Source organism: Osmerus mordax, chromosome 18, assembly GCF_038355195.1.
Source record: "Osmerus mordax isolate fOsmMor3 chromosome 18, fOsmMor3.pri, whole genome shotgun sequence".
Taxonomy (NCBI): Eukaryota; Metazoa; Chordata; class Actinopteri; order Osmeriformes; family Osmeridae; genus Osmerus; species Osmerus mordax.
In genome coordinates this window covers 4,171,925-4,190,631 of record NC_090067.1, presented here as the reverse complement: position 1 = coordinate 4,190,631, position 18,707 = coordinate 4,171,925, and the positions used below count along the sequence as shown (strand labels likewise).

The 18,707-nt window shown below is 45.0% G+C and overlaps 3 protein-coding genes across 3 annotated transcripts; 2 read left to right on the top strand and 1 right to left on the bottom strand.

Moving 5' to 3' along the window:
- Nucleotides 1–173: 173 nt before the first annotated feature.
- polr2k (RNA polymerase II, I and III subunit K) lies at nucleotides 174–1,686 on the top strand. The gene is made up of 4 exons (XM_067256001.1): nucleotides 174–275; nucleotides 688–756; nucleotides 949–1,041; nucleotides 1,538–1,686. The coding sequence occupies exons 2-4, from the start codon at nucleotides 696–698 to the stop codon at nucleotides 1,558–1,560; spliced, it is 177 nt and encodes a 58-aa protein (XP_067112102.1). The 5' UTR covers nucleotides 174–275; nucleotides 688–695; the 3' UTR covers nucleotides 1,561–1,686.
- A 647-nt stretch (nucleotides 1,687–2,333) lies between these two features.
- spag1a (sperm associated antigen 1a) lies at nucleotides 2,334–7,663 on the top strand. Its single transcript, XM_067256038.1, has 8 exons — nucleotides 2,334–2,849; nucleotides 3,724–3,823; nucleotides 4,460–4,612; nucleotides 4,865–5,013; nucleotides 6,183–6,324; nucleotides 6,596–6,722; nucleotides 6,846–6,983; nucleotides 7,266–7,663. The coding sequence occupies exons 1-8, from the start codon at nucleotides 2,477–2,479 to the stop codon at nucleotides 7,269–7,271; spliced, it is 1,188 nt and encodes a 395-aa protein (XP_067112139.1). The 5' UTR covers nucleotides 2,334–2,476; the 3' UTR covers nucleotides 7,272–7,663.
- A 2,339-nt stretch (nucleotides 7,664–10,002) lies between these two features.
- Nucleotides 10,003–18,636, bottom strand: rnf19a (ring finger protein 19A, RBR E3 ubiquitin protein ligase). Its single transcript, XM_067255818.1, has 10 exons — nucleotides 18,499–18,636; nucleotides 15,319–16,121; nucleotides 14,845–15,053; nucleotides 14,591–14,735; nucleotides 13,873–14,035; nucleotides 13,157–13,271; nucleotides 12,881–13,042; nucleotides 12,237–12,450; nucleotides 11,922–12,065; nucleotides 10,003–11,508 (listed from the first exon to the last, which is right to left on the bottom strand). Exons 2-10 carry the CDS (start codon nucleotides 15,930–15,932, stop codon nucleotides 10,713–10,715), a joined length of 2,562 nt encoding a protein of 853 aa, XP_067111919.1. The 5' UTR covers nucleotides 15,933–16,121; nucleotides 18,499–18,636; the 3' UTR covers nucleotides 10,003–10,712.
- Nucleotides 18,637–18,707: the final 71 nt, after the last annotated feature.

The window sequence follows — 18,707 nt, the reverse complement described above, 5'->3', positions numbered from 1 at the left end:
AAGCTTTTTTGTGTAGATAAATAAAAACAATATAAGTATTTTTAAGTTAAAAAAATTTTTTTTGTATATACTGTGGTAAGCTATAAAGTGTGCTAATATTAGTATCCAACATGTTAGAGATTTGTGGACCAATAGCAGAGCAGGATTCAGAAACCAATCACAAGTCACTTTATTGCGACGTGAAAGAGCCTGCCAACTAGCTACGCATTCTCGTGTGCACTGGTGATGAAACAACAAAATAAACGTATTAAGCTAGCCATAAAGTATATACACTGGTGAGTTATGGTGAAAGTAATTGTTTTTGTGTACACTTTTACATTTTTTGGATTTACAATCTTAAATTAATGAAATACAAATATATTAGAACTTTTCTTGCAAGCTAAGGTGAGATACTGGGCTAGCCAAATGTATACATAAAAATTTGTGGAATAGTAGCTAGCTTGCCAGATAACACTTATCTACGTGTGGAAAACCATCAATAAAAACAATGGTGTGTTGCTACGCATACATCAAAGCCAACCTCAGCTCTTATTATCACATGCCATCACTCAGCCTTGTTGGTTAGACACACTAGCTAGCTATTTACGTAAAGACTGCCAGCTAACTTGACTCAATTGCAGTCTGTGATCTTGTATTACTGTACTGATTGTAACGTGTTAGTAAGTTATCTCCTGTGATGTCTACTAGAAACAAGTATGGATCCGCCTAAAGACGTGCAACCGCCAAAACAGCAACCCATGATATACATATGTGGAGGTAATGTCTGCTATTTGGATTTGTCCTGGGGACATCAGTCTTGGACCAAAAGTGACTTATTAATGAGTGTTGAGCTAAAGATACTGTCTAAAGGAAACAGAATGTGTAACATAGATGACGTACTAGGGTAAAATCTATTATGGAAAACCCTGATAAACGATATAATGCCATCGACCTTTCCCCCTCAAACAGAATGCCATACAGAGAATGAAATAAAGGCTCGTGATCCTATCCGATGCAGAGAGTGTGGATACAGAATCATGTACAAGAAGAGAACAAAGAGATGTATCCTTTTCAACAGTTCTGGAGTATGTTGTGTTCCAGTTAAGGTTACACTTTGAAGTTACCTCACTAAGCCCCAAATCCTGCTTCGTAGTAGCATTATTAAGGCTGGAAAATACATCACTTCCTTTAGGTGCAGACGGGAAGTTTTGGGGAGACACGTTTTTAATGTTGTGCTGCACAATGTTGTGTTTACCATCAATGCACAAGGTTGGTAATACTTCCAGTCTGCTTTCAATTTCTACCCATCATGCAGTGTCACACAGCCTCCCACACTCTAACTTGCTTTTGCCAGCATAACTACATACCTGAAGCCAGTACTCAAGCTAAAATAGGTGAAGCATAATCAGGAGGCAATTTAGGCCAACATGTTTTGAGGTATTGAGACAATTGTTACTTTCTGTGAGTGTATCAGTTTTCTCTTAACATTTTTGAAAAGGTTCATGTTCATTGTTTATTATTTCATTTTTCTTGTTGAAGTCCTTAACTTAAATTCCAGTGGTTGTGTTTGACGCACGGTGACTGGGATGTGTATTTCTCCATTTCTTATGTAGTATTTGTGTATCACAGTGTGAATAAATTAGGACTGCAACTCAATTGTCTGTTTAACAAAGAAGATTGCAAATAAAATAATTTTCTTTTTTCTTACTGACTTCTCAAACCTTGAGGATGTTGACCATGAATGTAGCTGTATTTCAGGACAGAACCTTTGAAAGAGCATATAAAAATACCTTATTTCGACTTTTAATTGTATTGACCTGAAGTTGGTAGTTTTTATAATGTACACCTCACTTTATAACCTGGTGGCATAACATACTCTACAGTAGTTGGTTAGTGCTGGTATCACCATTCTGGTGGCTTGGATATTACTATATTACATTGATATTTAATCTAATTAGAGATAAATAATGATTTAATGATGGTATGTTAGTTTTGGCTGATGTGGTTCGAAACCTTGCTGAATATATAACAGAATATAGTTATATATACATATGTGTATAAGATTCAGTTAACCTGTTTTAAACATTTGGACATGTGTCGTTGGTTAATTCACAACGCTTCCAAGTGAGTACATACATGAATAATGATATGCCTTAGGTGTTGTGCAGGAGAGCAAGACATTACAAAGTAGAATAGATAGAAATAGTGTAGAAAAAAATAAAGCTGAATACATACAGTGTCCGTGTTTATATTATTTTTTTCCTCATTGAACACACCAGTCAGACCAGTGTCCCTATCTCTTTAGCTCTGCGGCACTGCAATGCAACAACACCCCCCCCCCCCCCCCCGCTCCACTCATGATGTCACTGCTGACACCTCCAATGGGGGTGTGTCTGACAGAATTCTTTCAGCCAATTAGGCTTCAGCTTGAGAAGGAGAGGGTGGAGGAGGGAAGGAGTGAGCGAGCTTTTGACACTCTGCAGCGAGTAGTGCAGCTATGGGGAACACACAGGAGAGGCCTCCGGGCCAAGGAGATGGACTGGGGACTAAAGCCGAGCAGACCATCCCAGGGAACAGAACACGTAGTAGGGCAGGCAGCACGGAGAAGCCCAGAGCGCAGAGACCTCCAGAGAAGGCGGCCACCGTGGCCAATGGAAACCAGAAGACGGCGGGTCAAGTTGGGGAAAAGAAAAGTCAAGACAACAAATGTAGGGTAGCTGAGGACACCAGCTACCTGGATGCCCCTGCAGGTGCCCTGCCACCCCATTTGGCACGCCTGAAAAATGAAGGGAACCATCTTTTCAAAAATGGACAGTTTGGAGATGCAGTGGAAAAATACACCCAAGCCATTTCTGGATGTTCTGATGCAGGTGAATCAGCACAACTGAGAAGTTTTAAATTGACTGCATTTTAGAATGTTGTTATACTTCAGTCAATACTTGCCTTATGTGATATATAGTTGGTTTGCACCTGTAGTGTCCAACATTTTTAAGAAACGAAACCCTGTTTTTTATTTATGTAAAAAATAGGTAGACCCCTTTCTACCAAGGCCTACCTTATATATTTTTTTAGGGTCAATGAGCTTCATTTAGACATTGAAATAATGAGTCAATAATGGATTATGACAGAAAGTTAGCTCTGGCAGACACAGAATATTACCTCTGTAAATATCCAGTTTCTTTTAGAGGCTAGTGTCAGAAAGTCGAGGGGTATCAGATGCAAGTTCAGCTTTAGGGCTTCTGGGCCTAGGACTAGTGGGTTGGTTTCCATAGTGACTGCAGCATACTGTGTGATGTAGCAAATACTCAAGGTAAATTACGAAAGAGTACACATATTGCACCAATATTCTCCAACCATTTACCCTAAAATATATTCATGCACTCTCATGAGCTTCAAAGCATTTGCACGAAAGACTATTCTCATGGCTTAGATTTTAAAATCTACACACATAGCCAAGACAGACAGGGTTGGCTTAGCGTGGAGTGATTGATGGTCGAACAGGCATTCTAAAGCTGCAGTGTGTGCTTCCAACAGAAAGAGCAGTAGAAGGCCTTTTTCCAAATAACTGACTACTCCATTTAAAAAGCTGCAGTCCAACAATCACTTAGGAAGTTAGTAGGGTGTTGTTGTTTGTCCACTTCTAGTAATACTACTAAACCCACTTGATAAATTAGTCTAGCCTTGAACTAACCTCTGCAGTTCCAGTAGTCAGAAGAAAATAGAAGTGTCATTTTGTGTCTCTAGAGGTGGACAGCCCAGAGGACCTGTCTATCCTGCACTCCAACAGAGCTGCCTGCCACCTGAAAGATGGCAACAGCGTAGACTGTATCAGTGACTGTACCAGGTGAGACACTCAACGTTCCCACCTGAAAGCTACAGTAACTTGGCCAGTGCCATGAAAGGGAGTTTCATTCACTTGTGTGTACCGCTCTACTATCAAGCGCTCACCCTCTAGACACTGATGTAGGCGACAACCCAACACATCCACCCAGTACTGACTAGTCTAAATGAATGTAGATTGGGCAGTGCTTACCTAGAGGTGTATTGGCAAAACCCCAAGGCAAACCCAAGTGTAATTGTTTTAGAGAGAAAATAGGGTGTTGTTAGTAAATATGTTCTTGTTGAAAACCAAGCGTAGTTTGTCATATGTAATCATATACATCTGATAATACACATATGAAACAAAACATCAGTGTGTGTGGGTAGTGGGTGTCAGATGTAGTCAGAGACACCCTCAAACTCGCAAGTTCGGGAACGGCACTCGCAAGCTATGCACATGTTCAATGCACGCTCAATCTCACATGTTCCAGGCTCAGTGAGGCTAAGTCTCCAACCACCTGGCACACGATGTGACCAACAGCAGGCTGGGAGTCTCTCTCTCTCTCTCTCTCTCTCTCTCTGATACTCTCCCGCCCTACTACTGTACATAACCTCCATGTCGCTCACCCTCCTCTCTGATCCTATTACCTACCCATCCCAGAGCTTTGGAGCTACATCCCTTCTCCCTGAAAGCCCTCCTGCGCAGGGCCATGGCCTATGAGTCACTGGAGCGCTACCGTAAGGCCTATGTGGATTACAAGACTGTGCTGCAGATTGACACAGGGACGCAGGCTGCCCATGACAGCGTTCACAGGTGAGCCGGGCACCAATCGGATTAGTCTCACAGACAATTAAGGGTGCGATGGGGGATTCTCATTGGTCAATGTGAAAAACTTGGCATTGGAATTGATTGTAATGTCACAAATGACGTTGACAACGTTATATTTTGCGTCGATTTCGCTACGTTCAATAGACTGATTCAAAAGTGCTTTAATACGCTTGTCTACACTGGTTTTTCTGAGGAAACATGAGCCTCCATAATGGATCGTGTGTGTGTGTGTCCCAGGATCACCAAGATGCTCATAGAGCAAGATGGTCCGAATTGGAGAGATCAGCTTCCAGAGATCCCCCTGGTCCCTCTGTCGGCCCAGCAGCACCGCCAAGAGAAGCCCCACAGTGCCAAGCTCAACGAGGCCCGTGCTGCACAGAAGGAAGGTCAGCCATGTTATCTGTTTACATTGGCGCACAGTGAAACGGTCTGATAGAGCACCTCCAGCACACAGCCAGACACAGTCACTCTCACACACTCTTCATTTTGGATTGCATTACAAGCGGTGTGGGCACTTGAACAAATAATGAAATAAGAAAATGATTGTGCCACAGAGAATCAGGTGAATGGCAGCGTAAGCTCTCTTTCTGACAACAGTGTATTCAGACTCAATTAATAATGCAGAGTGTAACCGGATAGTCACAGAACAGCTGTGCTGTAATGGAACAACCTTGCTCATGTTTCCTACTGGTTGGCTGAAGAATGGAGCTGAGAGGCCCTACATAATCCACACACATACATTCGGAAGAAGCGAATGACACAAAACACAGCTTATTAACATATCTCTGAATAGTACACAATTACTGATTGAACACACTTATAACATACCTGCAGATATAGAAAAGGTAGGTGGTACAGTATATTACAGTATATGTACAGTTAAAAAGTCTAAAGAATGAGCCACAGTCCTGTCTTCACCGTCCCCAACTGGTCGGCTATCACACTTGGATAAGATATTTGAACGACACACCAAACGTAAGAAATTTCACTCGGGGAATGGAAAGAGCAGCTATGTAGAGTCCAAGCTATTTCAATTGTACAAAAATCACACATTAGCCTTTTTTGTGGCCTTTTCATGCTTCATTTGACGGTGAAAGTATGAGATACACAGTGGAGAGAGAGTGGGGAAGACATGCACAAATGTCCAAGGAGTCAAACCTGGGCCGCTGTGGGCTCAGCCCATATGGTATGCAAACGTACCGGTGAGCCACCATATGAACAGTTTATAATATGTCTCACACTGAACCTTATCATCTCACATATTATAAGTAATGACTTAATTTTGTCACACACTTAGTGTCCATGGGTGAGTGTGTGTCCCCAAAGTAAGCAGAGGAAGTCGATTTTCCACTGAAGCCATTAATTCTGCTCATGATTTATTGATTTATTTTAATCAAACTTGAGAACATTCCGGAGGGTTGATAGGAATGTTTCTTGTTTGTGCCAGATGCACTGTGAAGAAAAACCTCAAAACAGAAATTCTCATACAGGCACAATACGTCCTTTTGCTGATTGGCTCTATTTTTGACATGTTGTTCTCATCTCCCCTCTGCAGCCAAAAAACAAGAGGCTTGTTTCACATCCTTCAAACAGGCGGGGAATGACCTAGTGAGGAAAGGCCACTTCCAGGAGGCCCTGGAAAAATACAACGAGTGCCTTCAGATCAAGCCCGGTGAATGTTCCATCTTGACAAATAGGTACTGTAGGACATACTGCAGTCTCTACGTTAATAAGAAAAGCAACCTTTTTTTGTTTACACACCATGAATTACACACCATAATGTTTTAATAGTATAGGGTAGTGTAAGCCCAAGTAAAATCTTTTACCTCAGCTATCCTTACCTCTCACTCTCAAATGTATAGCCTATATTTTGGAATGGAAAAAAGGACTGATGAATCAAGAGTAGAGTTCACATAAGGACCTAATAAATGCTATTTTAGCTTCAGTTCTTTGTATCCGTTCACACAGAGCCATCTGCTACCTGAGACTGGACCGCTGTGAAGAGGCTAGACAGGACTGTGACTCCGCCCTACAGCTGGAGCCAACCAATAAGAAGGCTTTCTACAGACGTGCACTGGCCCATAAGGGTTTACAGGTGATTTTATGTGTTGTGCATGCATGTACAGTATGTCTACATCCCAAGCGCTCTTCGCTTGTGTGTGTACATAGTTGTGCACTGTAACTTCATCTATCTGTTGGTGTGTGGGATAATGCACAGGACTATCTGGCTGCCACTAATGACCTACAGGAAGTGCTACAGTTAGATCCTCATGTCCAGGAAGCGGAACAGGAGCTTGAGGTTGTGACTGGCCTGTTTCGACAGAGTCTGATGGACGGTGCAACAGACAAACCCAGGGTAGGTGAACCTAACTACAGGACGAACCAACATAACACGCTCACTACTGTGTCAGTGTTAGAGGTTTTATAACACAGACACACGCACAGCAGGCGTTGAAACACTCACTATGTATAGGAATGCACACACACTTTGGTTCACTGTACTCTGGCATCATAATTGTGGTATGTTCTTTGTGTCCTTTGTAACCATGGAGAATATCAGTGACCAATATGTCCTTAGTTGGAGTGAATGTTTAATATTTTAACATTGCATATTTATATCTCCCCTTCCTCTCATCAGAATTGAAGAGGCTCCAGAAAAAGAAAGAAGAGATTGAGAGAAGAAAGACTAACACAATAGACTCCTGGGCAGGACCCACAGAAGAGCTGTACACGCCAACACACTCATCCCACCATGGAAATTGCCAGTTTTGGGCAAAGATAAAGGATGTCATCTTCAATAGACTAGCTCTGCTTTTTAAGAGTCACAAATATTTTGTCCCAAAAAGCAGGAATATTTTTCCATAACTCTTGGGCAGACAAGCGGCACTGTAACTTGTCTGTTTTTCAGACAGCTAGGCAGCTTTTCCTTTAGCATGATCATAAACAGCCCCCCTGGTGGATGTGATAGATAAAACAGCAACGCTGCAAGCCAATTGTTTACATCGTGAAAGTACATCTTGGAAAATAGTTGTGAAATACAAGCAGTATCCAGATGCACGTAGAAAGAGGTGTGTGCCTTATCAATATTCAAACTCAATTGACAGATTTGTGAAATCCGTGAATCAGTAAATCCTTATGTGTATGATTCTTGAAATAAGTTCTTGATTCATCGATCAATTCTGGATTCTTGAAAAGGGAAAAATTGTTTCAAGTTGGTCAGACCCAATCAGTGACCTAAACACAAGTGGATATAAGTGACAGATCAACCAATCTTGTTTCAATCTTGAATGTGACCAAGACAATTGTATGGTATATACATTTATACAGTATTTATTGGTTTGTTGTAAAATATTGCCTCCTTAGTGGCCAGGGTAGACTTTACAAAATCTACATGCAATGGCTTGCATGTTCTGAATCAATTCCTTAAGCAATTTGGATGTTTTTCTTTGAAGTTGTTTTATGACTAAACTGACATTAAGGTAATTCTGCTTTTTACTATATACACCTTAAACTCTTCAGCATGTTTATATCATTGACACAAAATCATTCTCCAAAATCCAATTCTCTGCATCACAATCTCAATTCTTTTTCAGAAATTGTCCACACTGCTTGATTCAGCTGTTTATTTTTTTAGATATGCATATTGTAAAGCAAAAATGAGTAACAAACAAATGAAGTACATCTCTCCTGCGCAGGTACGAAATCAGACCTGGCACAAGTATTCAAAAAATACAATGAATTACAGAAATTTAGGAAGCTAATAAAGTCCTCCTTGCGGCACCGAACCATTTAAGAGTTGATTATTAAGCAGCACCACTGTGGACGGGAAATTAACTGAATTAATCTGCAGAACAAGCCATACACCGACCCAGCCTATTCCCCCACTTGAGCCAGCCACCAACAGTCTGGTTGCTTGGTTTTGTTGTATCACTGCAGTTTGTTTTAGCCACCCCCCCCCCTCTTTCACTTGGCTAGAATACATAGTGAGCATGTGATGACTGCATAAATGTAATGAAACTGGGGTATACCAGTGCAAACAGTTCTCAACAGTCTTGTCACAGGCTTTGGAAAAGTGTTCTCTTTGAAAGTGTCTAAAAGTCTGAATTTAGCGTAAGCTCGATATCCTGGAATCAAAGGGTTCAGGTCAGCTACATGAACTTCAGTGCAGATTACTTCTTTTGACCTTGCCCTCTCTAACCTCAGTTACAGCATGGACCAATTACAGGTCTGATGGATGTGTGTGTGTGTATACACATTAGGTAAGGGTGAGGCAGGGCATCAGTCTAAACTACCAAATTTGAGAAAACATTCATCCTCCGGATTCAAGACCTCCCAATGACCATGCAGTTTTCTTTGTGGACATCTGAGACAACAGGTCAAGAAGCAGCAATATGGACAAACACTAAACCAGGCCTGACGATGAGGAAAATATATTTTTAAAGGCACCATTAATACTGTACATGACATCCATAAACATTATTTCATCTACAACCTAGAAAGATCCAATATAACATTTTCACCAAATGACAAATGAGTCAACCTTTTTTTTTATTTTGTTTGACAATTCTCCATATGTCAATCAAGCAATCCAAATGTATAATCTGAATAACTGAATGTAGCCTGTCTTCAGTGCAGGTCCATATGGTTCTTCTAGGTCGTAGACACATTTCAGCTTAGTCCAAGAATATTTCTCATTACTCTTTCATCCAGCTTGGAGCTGCTTTGATCTGTCTTGTTGAAAAGGATGATAAACATTTGGTCGTCTTTTACAAAATGGCAATCAACTCCTACCCAAATCAGACAAGCTTTCCACTTGTGTGGATCTGAGAAGGGCAGGATAGGGTTAATCAAGATGGTAGTAGCATCTGACAGGCAAGACAGAATGTCTGCCATCCTGTCTGTCTAGTCATCTCATATCTATAGAAGTATGCATGTGGGTTAGGGCTGACTTGGCCCTAGGGGCTTCTACCATCACATAACACTGGTGGACCTTACAGAGGACCAAAAATTAGAAAAAAAAACATGTCCTCTAAAATAAACAAAAAATACTACATAATTTTAAAAAAAGTAATCATGGAAACGTCATGAAAATATGACTATTGCATGGTCCCTCTTAGGTTATTGACACGTTGATGAGCTTTAATAGAAAGTTTCATATTCCTTTATGCTGTGGTGCTTTCTGATCACACTTTCAGGTGAACGCTCAAAAGTCTGCCTACTTTTGTATAATCTCCTCAATTTAATCATCCAAAAGTTCAATGAGCCCTTAAAGGCCTTTTGAGCAGGAAACGACTAATCATTGGCTACTGACATTCACCCTTTGATTTGACAGGTGGCACAGTTGTGGACCACAGTGTCATCAGTTCTCAAATCCTATCAGTTACTAAACACCTTCAACTTGTACGCCAGATGCACGTCTAGATTAGAATTTCTATCGTACTTCTGTGACCCATCTAATCTTCTTATGGCATATTCACAGGTCAACACAAGGATCCTGGGATTGATCTGGGATTTGTGGCATCATGCCGGTGTTTTGAAAGAATGAAATTCCTAAGTGGACACACTCTGTAATTCCAAACTGAACTCTTTTCTTCTGTCTTCTGCTACATCCCCACATAAATCCTGCTTCAAACCTGCCAAAGTACATTCAATATTCATAGAGCTATAGTGCTCCAGCTATTGTGTCAACCAATGGCCTTGTAGATGGAGAGGGGCTTTGCATTAGCTGACTGGCAGTCCTGCCATTGGGACCTCCCACGCCCAAAAGCTAGTCCCGCCCCTTGTCGGAACAGATAACCAATTAGCTCTGACCTCACTGGGTTCGTCTTTCATTTTCATCTCATTTTAATCTCTGCCGTATCACAAATACCTTAACTTTTCCCACAACATTCTTGTTTCCACAGCTGACAAATCATCAATCACCAAGACGGTTGACCTCCCCAATGCAGTGAGTGTGCGATGCACTCCCTCTATACGGAGGGCTTGAGGTTAGCTGTGAGAAGTAGCACAGTTTCACAGACACAGCTAGGTTGAGGTTAGCCGTTAGCATTAGCATCCGAGGCAAGTCAGTGTGTGTGTAGTGACTCTAAATATTCGTTTGAATACAGCCACTCCTGGCTGGGCTTGCAGGCTGCTGGTGAACCACAGATGCTGTGGTGGTGTCGTTATTATTATTCTCCTTCAGGTCCTCTTCCAAAACCAGGGAGTCAAGGGGCTCACTGTCCCAAATCAACCCAATGTTCTCCTCGGCAATGAAGAGAAGAGTCCCACCAACCCCCTCTGGGTAACCAGGGAGGGGTGGTGGTGATGGGGAGGTGGGGCCACCTCTCAGGACTGGAAAGGTCTCCAGTCGGTCGTTCTCCACCTCAGCCAGCAGGGTGACCCCTGCATCCGGAGGGGCGATGGGGAGGCGTGGGTAGGGCTCCAGGCTGGGGGGCAGGGGGCGGGGGAACTCGTGGTCGGAGCAGCTGAACTCGGACAGGTGGCTGCAGTGGGAGTCGGCTACGGACGGCAGGCTCCCGCTCAGCGAGGGCGAGTCGAACTCGCTGGAGTTGGTGCTGCGCTGCTCCAGCAGGCGGGCCTCAACGTCCTCCCGCGTCTCCTCGATCTTGCTCCCGCCACCGCATTTCTTCCGATGCTTGCCCTTGCTCTTCTTACCGCCAGAGCACGTGGACGACTCCTTGGTCCAGCGGCAGCTGGGGTCGTGAGGGCAGCCAGGGGGGCAGGCGCCCCCGGGGCCGTTGCTGCTGGCGTCGTCCAGGCTGCTGCTGGTGCTGGGGTGGCGGAGCTTCCTCTCCTGCTTGCCCTCCAGGTCCACCTGGCCCTCCAGGTCCACCTGGCCCTCCAGGTCCACCTGGCCCTCCAGGTTGCTGCCGCCATCTCTGTGGGGCGACAACACAAATAGCAACTCTTAGCAAGAATGGACCTCTACCAGGGAGTCAGGTGGCTGAGCGGTTAGAGAATCGGGCTAGTAATCTGAAGGTTGCCAGTTCAATTCCCGGCCGTGTAAAATGACATTGTGTCCTTGGGCAAGGCACTTCACCCTACTTGCCTCGGGGGAATGTCCCTGTACTTACTGTAAGTCACTCTGGATAAGAGCGTCTGCTAAATGACTAAATGTAAATGTACCACATTAGAGCTGACAATGGCGATGTAAATAAAAGGTTAATAATGAGACCTATCTTGCTGTAGCTTTTCTATTGGTTTGACCCTGTGCTCATACTTTGGAAGTGTAACAAAAAAAGAAAAGAATGTGTTGTCGTCCTTTGTCAAGCGAGGGCTTGGCAGTGCTGACCTGTCCAGAGGCATATAGGCATTGAGGATGGAACCAGCCATGGCTCTTGTGCTGGCGTTGTCACTGTTAGTTCCCAGACTGACCGTGGCTGAATCTCCACTCAGGCTACACCTCTCCTTCTGCACGTCTGCCTGAACCTCCAACCTATCAGATGCAGACAGACAGACAGACATTGGGTACACCGTCTTGTGTTACACACATAAATACACAACCAAGCTCAACCCTTCACTTTGTAAGTCGTTCATGAAAATGGGATATAGGTAGCCCAATTTGCATTCTACATGGCATTAATCATAACCGTCACCCTTCTCTTACCGGTTATAACAGTTGACCACGGCGCTGCCTGACAGGCTGCCGGTAATGCTGGTCCCGGCCAGGGCCATGGTGCTGGCGTTCTCACTCAGGTTGTCCCGCATGGCTCCCACGCGCTCCATGTGGCTGCTGCTGGCGCTGAGGCTGCCCGTCATGCCCCCCACGCTGCCCTCCCCTATGCTCGGGTTGTGCCTCGTCTCTGCGACGGAGGTGGTATCTGTATTGGAGGGAGAAAAGGGGATCGTGAGAGGGGCTGAGAGGGGAAAGGCCAGAGGAGAGAGAGAGAGCGAGATGTAGCGAACAGACAACATGGTCCACTTCAAGTCGTAAAATATCCATAAGACTGTCTGGTAAGTGTGGAGGAAAGGCACATCTTAATATACCTATATTATACTTGCATTCTTTATTCATACTTCCTCATGTTCAAAAGGTTCTCCTTATTCTGTCACTCCTTGGACCAACACATGAAACTGAGGCATCCCATTTCACTACGGAAGGCCATGTACTGTACCACAACGCACCCACAAATAATTTTAAAAACGGGAGGACAAATCACTAAAACAAAGAATTCAATAAACTGTCTCAAGGAATAGATTTGAAGTTCACGCGTACTGGACGAGGTTCAGATGATTATTGGACACACTGACCGGTGGCTGCCACCCCGCTGCCCACGTTCATGTCATTTTCGTCATCAAACTCGATGCGAACTCCTTTGCCATTGCCGGTGGAGACGCCGCACCCGCCACCGCGACACAGCGAGATGGGCACCACGCCATACACGTACGCCAGCATGATGGGTACACCGATACCTATGGACAGACACACAAACACACTTATGGTCTCCAAGCTAATATGCCTCACAAAAAGAGACAAAGAAGTTGACATTAACGGTGAGGGAGAGAAAAGCGAGATGATGGACTGACCGACGGTGACGGCTGCCACCACTGGTGACACTATGGCAGACAGGGTCACACCACCCGCTATCACCAGGTTTCTCTTGTGTTTGGAGATGTTCTTGCCCTCATAGCGATTATGAATCTGCGGGGAAAGGGGCAGGTTAGCCAGAGGTTAAGAGGCAAACTGCCCACAAAAAAAACATATAGGATACCTAAACACATCCTTAGATTTCAAATTTCTGAAAAGTAAGAAAAAGGCTAGTGACAGAAATCTAAGTGCCACACAATGACTTGAAACTTGGGCCCTGGCTGGATGTCTCATTATCAATGTGGAACAGAAAGACAGATCAGAGCCAATTGATGGTTAGCCCATTATCAATCTGAATGTGGAGGAGGTTGCCCAGCTGGTCCAAGTTACAAAAGTAATCAAATCCCCAGTCCGCTCAACATTAGAAAAACATGCAATCTGATGCACAAGCAGGGAGAAAAGACAGTGGTCCGAACCACAGAGACGACAGATGTGTTGTTTTGATAAAACACTGACGTAGGCTACACCAAGAGGACTGGACATCATTTACAAATAAGCCTCTGCTCTAAGGTGGACGGTCATCTTTAAATCAGTTTTAGACTTTGTGGAACATAGCAATGAACACAAACCACCAACATGAACCACACACACAAAAGATCCTGACTGAGTGAACCAGACGTATTTGATCCTCAGGCACCAAGAGGCTGAACCTCACCTTCCTCCCCACGTAAACGGGAATCCCGAGGATCATGGCGGGGATGGCGATGCCGGCGATGAGGGCGATGCCCACGGGTGCGCCCACCAGCGTGCCCAGCTGCCACAGGATCTTCTTCTTCCTGCTCCACGGCTTCTTGCCCCAGAAGGTACAGCCTGAGGGACTGGGGGGAGGGGTTTGTGTTTGTACGAGCTTGGGTTGTTTGGGTTAGACTGCGTTGTCTTTGGGGGGGGGGGGGGGGGGGGGACACACAACTGAGGAAAGAGGGAGTCAGGTGGCTGAGCGGTTAGGGAATCGGGCTAGTAATCAGAAGGTTGCCGGTTCGATTCCCGCCCGTGCAAAATGACATGGTGTCCTTGGGCAAGGCACTTCACCCTACTTGCCTCGGGGGAATGTCCCTGTACTTACTGTAAGTTGCTCTGGATAAGAGCTTCTGCTAAATGACTAAATTGAAAAAAACCTGGATTCAGAAGGACTCGATGTGTTTGTCTAGCTGAATATACCCCCCACCCCCACACACACACACCTAACTGGAAACACCACACCCACCGACATGCTGATTGGACAATGGGTCATTTGAGTCTTGTCACAGGTAAGACCGGTTTAAGCTTCTTTAAAAACAATACATTGTTTGTGTGCCTTCGAAATAGTGTCAGTGATATGACTGACGATAACATCAGGAATGTCTTTGACAGGGGTGGGTGAGTGTGGGTCTCACCTCAGATAGTGCAGGTCAGAGATCTCCTTCATGCACAGCCAGCAGAACTCGCTGCCGCACACGGCGCAGGTCATGTGATTACAGCTGCCGTCGTTCATCTTGATGATGTAGGCAGCGCAGCGCGGGCAGGGTTTGATGTCATCAGCTGGTGGAGAACAGAGCCACAGGTTCAACATGTGTATTTCAATCTGATATATATCTGGTATATGTATCAGTACACAAAGGGTGCGTTTGTTTTGGGGCGCGTGCTGCACCTGCGGCCCCGCTCTCCTGGCTGTAGCTGAGGGAGGAGGATCTGAAGGTCCTCAGTCTGAGGCTCTGGGCCCTCTGCAGGCGGGCGGCGTCACACGTCTGGTTGGGGTGCCACAGCTGCTTGCAGTGGTAGCAGAACTCTGTGCCGCAGCCCTCGCGGCCACACGTGATTTTGGGGCAGCTGGCGCAGCCAAAGGCAATGACTGCATACCTGGAAAACAGTGTGTGTGTGTGTGGGGGGGGGGGTTATTTGAGATCGAGGGCCAACATTTTTTTGGGTGCAGTGCAGAAATGTCACCTCTTCGGTTGTAATCATTTAACGGACATAACGGATCATCCATTAAAATGTTGCACCTGTGATGCAAACCTTCATCTGCAGTCAAATGTTCTACTACCGAGCTAAAGTGCATGAACTCGCTGTTCCAAAAAAGTGTGTCATGCCCCATAGACGCCACATCTCCCGGTCAAGTTCTTACCCGCAGTCGGGGGCGGGGCACCAGCGGCAGTCGGGGTCGGCGACCAGCAAGCGGCGCAGCATGAACTCCTCGTACTTGTCCATGAGGGCGCGGTCGGCCAGGATCATGCGGATGTCGTGGGGGTTGTAGCGCTCCGAGCACTCCGGGCAGCAGATGTTGACGCGGCTCTCGGAGATCTCGATGCGCAGGTACTGGCGCAGGCAGTCGGCGCACGAGCGGTGGTGGCACGTCATGATGTCGGGGAAGCGCTCGCGGGCGTGCTGCAGCAGGCACAGCGGGCACTCCAGCAGGTCGCCGGTCGAGGACGGAGACACGGAGGAGGCGGAGGAGGACGTGGAGGGGACCCCCGGGGGAGCGTAACCCTTGTGGCCCGCCTCGGAGGAGTGGATGCTCTCCACGCTGGCGATCCCGTCGACCCCGCCTCCGCCGCGGAGGGCGCGGGACTTGCGCTTGGGGTCACGCTCGGGGCGCCGCCGCCGCCCGAAGAGCGAGTGGAGGGAGAGGCGTCTCTTCTTGGGCGTCTTTCGGCCGGAGGGCAGACTGACGGACGAGGCGGCCGAGTGGAGGTCGCGCTCGGACCCCGAGGCGCCGTGGGGAGGCTGCTGGTGGTTCATCTTCCTGGAGGGAAGCTGGCGTCACCGTCCCAGGGAACGGGAGACGCAGAGGGGAGGGAGGGGTCAGAGGGGCGAGTGGGAGTTTCAGCTGTTATGACATGGTGGGTTTCAGGTCTGGGTGGGTGGGGGATTTTCTTTTCTGATCAGAGCAGGTCTAGTCTGGCATAAAGGTGACGGGCAGATAGCAATCTGTGTGAGAGAGAAAATAAAATAGTGAGACTAAACACTAAGAGATATTCCTTCAATATCACTCCATGTTTCAAATCGAGCAACACAATTCTTACTATTCCTTCTTGGCTGAGTTGTGATTGACTGCTCTTCTCGGGCATTTAAGCCTAACAAACGCTATTCCACATTAAATGTCAAATAGTCAACTTGACACAGAATTTAAAAAACGTATAACCACACCGTACGTGTGTGTTTTTAGGTTTTAATCAAGTAATTTCCGCTAACATTCCAGTCAAAGGTGCAGATTTTCTGACAGTGACGAGGCCCCCTGGGTTCCTTACTGAGACGGTCTTGACAACCACTGTGTGATACACAGTTACCATGAATGTCGATTGAAGAAGAATCCCTCAGATGAGACACACCCAAAATAACAACAGACCATAAATAGCTTTTCTGTCAAAAGCTGTGCCAAATATCTGTCCGCTGGAGACCAAAATAACATTGTAGCTTCATCAAACCCAACGCAGACAGTCAATGGCTGTGCAGAAGTTAAGAGAGATTACGGAGAGGGTTGCCTGATCATAGAAAAAGTAGAAAAGCCAACTGCCATTCAAACCTATTTATACAACACACATCTATGACCATAAGGGTAAAGTATGTTTCCACAGCATTGCTCAAAGTTGGACCACTGTTGGAAAAGAAACGGATGTATTATTTCTTCCTTTTTATATAGAAACTTTAAGAGGGTCACACACACAGCTGCTGTGTGTAACACAAACATTACAGGTTAAAGCTATACTTCATTGGTGACTCAGACAATAACAGCCATCGACATGCTCAGGTATGCAGAAGTACGCCCCAGAAGTCCTCATGAAACTAAGAAATGTTGCCCCAGAGTATATAACGAATACCAAAGATGACTCAACAGTTTTCATTACAAGACAAACTACCATGTTTACATAATGTAAACCTGGTTTACATTATGTAATTCTTTACATGCTATGCAAGTCTGTTTCATCCTCCTGAAATGTAATCAAAATCAAAGCTCTTGTTTAGGCACGCGTCTCTTCAGTAAATACACAGAAGTTCATGGCTGATTTTGTCAGGTTTAAGAGGCATTAGACAGACCATAGTGCCACATGCCTGTCCTTCTAGCATACTGAAGGATGCATTTTGGCATTCTTGTATTACCAGAAAGATCCCAGCAGGTGACGGCAGGCTGCGTGAGCTAACAGATAAGTCATTACCAGAAGTCAAATGGATGTTAAGGACAGAACTAAGGTCCCCTAATATGGTCCATGAGTTTTCAAACACACTCTCGAGTTATAGTAATGCCAACGGAATGGAAATTACGGTAAACTTGGAGTTATTCTAAAATACCCCCAAAAGAAATTATCAGTTCTCTTATTGGTATCGGCCACGAGAAGTAAAAGGTAATTACCGGTTACCAATGACTGCCGAGAAGAAAAAAATGTGTGCTTTCCTTATCTTATTACCAGTGTAACTAGGCTAGTGCTTTGTTGCATATAATGTGTTTGCACTGTTCAGTGAAAATATTTTCCCATACCACAATTGCTAGATCTGCTTATCCTCTGAGCTGGACTGGAACTAGTATTGAACTAATTATTGACTAAATAACAAACAAAACTTGCAAGCGAGTCTTGTTACGTTGAATGAAAAACGTTGATACGCAGGTTGGACAGTTATGTTAGCTAGCTATTGCTAATGTCACAGCTAGAGCTAGCTATGACAATAGGAGTTTAGAGCACAATCACATCCAATCTAGAACATAAGCTAGCTATACTGTAGCCTACAGTAACACTAGTTGAGAGGTCCGTCCGGACGTCTTACTCTTATTTAGCAAACAGGCTACCTTTCCAACGTGCAGTCATTGTATCAAGTACCTTGGTCGCTAGATAACTAATTCAATAACCTTAGTTCCTTGGCTACATATTAATTCGATTGCCTTAGCAACTAATCATTCTGAAGAGTACAAAAAGCTTGTAAGGGGGCATGATCAAAAATGTTCTACATACAGACAGCATCAAAATGATTTCGCTAGCTATGGCATTTTGTAAATAATGAGACCCCCGTTTTAGCGTTGGTAGTCGACCTACGAAGTGAGCAATTTGTCTCACATGTACTAGACTGGTCAAAAACAAATTAAACGTTATGGTTCTTGTCGTTGCATTGAAGACATTGCAACTGTGGGTTAGAAAGCTAGCCTAATTTTAGCAATGCATCTTAGCTTGTGCTAGCTAGCTAGTAATAGTGCTAGAGCTAGCTCTAACAAGTTCGCAACAGACACTGGCTAGTAAAACAAAGCGGTGGTGTGTGAGTTGAGGAAGTTGTGACCTCACTAACATTAGCTAGACTGCTTCAGATTTTCTCCACTTACCGTTAAAACAATCCACGAAAAATATGTCTTCGTTTAAGTCCAGAGGTAACATAAAGGGATTTCAGAAGAAATGTGTAATTACAACTTGGCTAGGTCAAGATACGACAACTCCGGACGTCAGCTGTCCTGTCCCGTCTAGTTTAGGCACAGCTTTGTGGGCGGGTTTGTGATTCCTCCTGAGGAGCTCTCGGACGAACGGACGCGCACGC

Excerpts from the sequence above, each read along its gene's own strand:
- rnf19a (XM_067255818.1), bottom strand. The coding sequence starts at position 15,932 with ATGAACCACCAGCAGCCTCCCCACGGCGCCTCGGGGTCCGAGCGCGAC. Across the intron at positions 13,043-13,156 it reads GGTGGCAGCCGTCACCGTCG|GTATCGGTGTACCCATCATG; the intron begins GTCAGTCCATCA and ends GTCTGTCCATAG. Across the intron at positions 12,451-12,880 it reads CAGCGGGGTGGCAGCCACCG|ATACCACCTCCGTCGCAGAG; the intron begins GTCAGTGTGTCC and ends CCTCCAATACAG.
- polr2k (XM_067256001.1), top strand. The coding sequence starts at position 696 with ATGGATCCGCCTAAAGACGTGCAACCGCCAAAACAGCAACCCATGATA. Across the intron at positions 757-948 it reads CATGATATACATATGTGGAG|AATGCCATACAGAGAATGAA; the intron begins GTAATGTCTGCT and ends CCCCTCAAACAG. Across the intron at positions 1,042-1,537 it reads CAAGAAGAGAACAAAGAGAT|TGGTTGTGTTTGACGCACGG; the intron begins GTATCCTTTTCA and ends CTTAAATTCCAG.
- spag1a (XM_067256038.1), top strand. The coding sequence starts at position 2,477 with ATGGGGAACACACAGGAGAGGCCTCCGGGCCAAGGAGATGGACTGGGG. Across the intron at positions 5,014-6,182 it reads CCGTGCTGCACAGAAGGAAG|CCAAAAAACAAGAGGCTTGT; the intron begins GTCAGCCATGTT and ends TCCCCTCTGCAG. Across the intron at positions 6,325-6,595 it reads TGTTCCATCTTGACAAATAG|AGCCATCTGCTACCTGAGAC; the intron begins GTACTGTAGGAC and ends CCGTTCACACAG.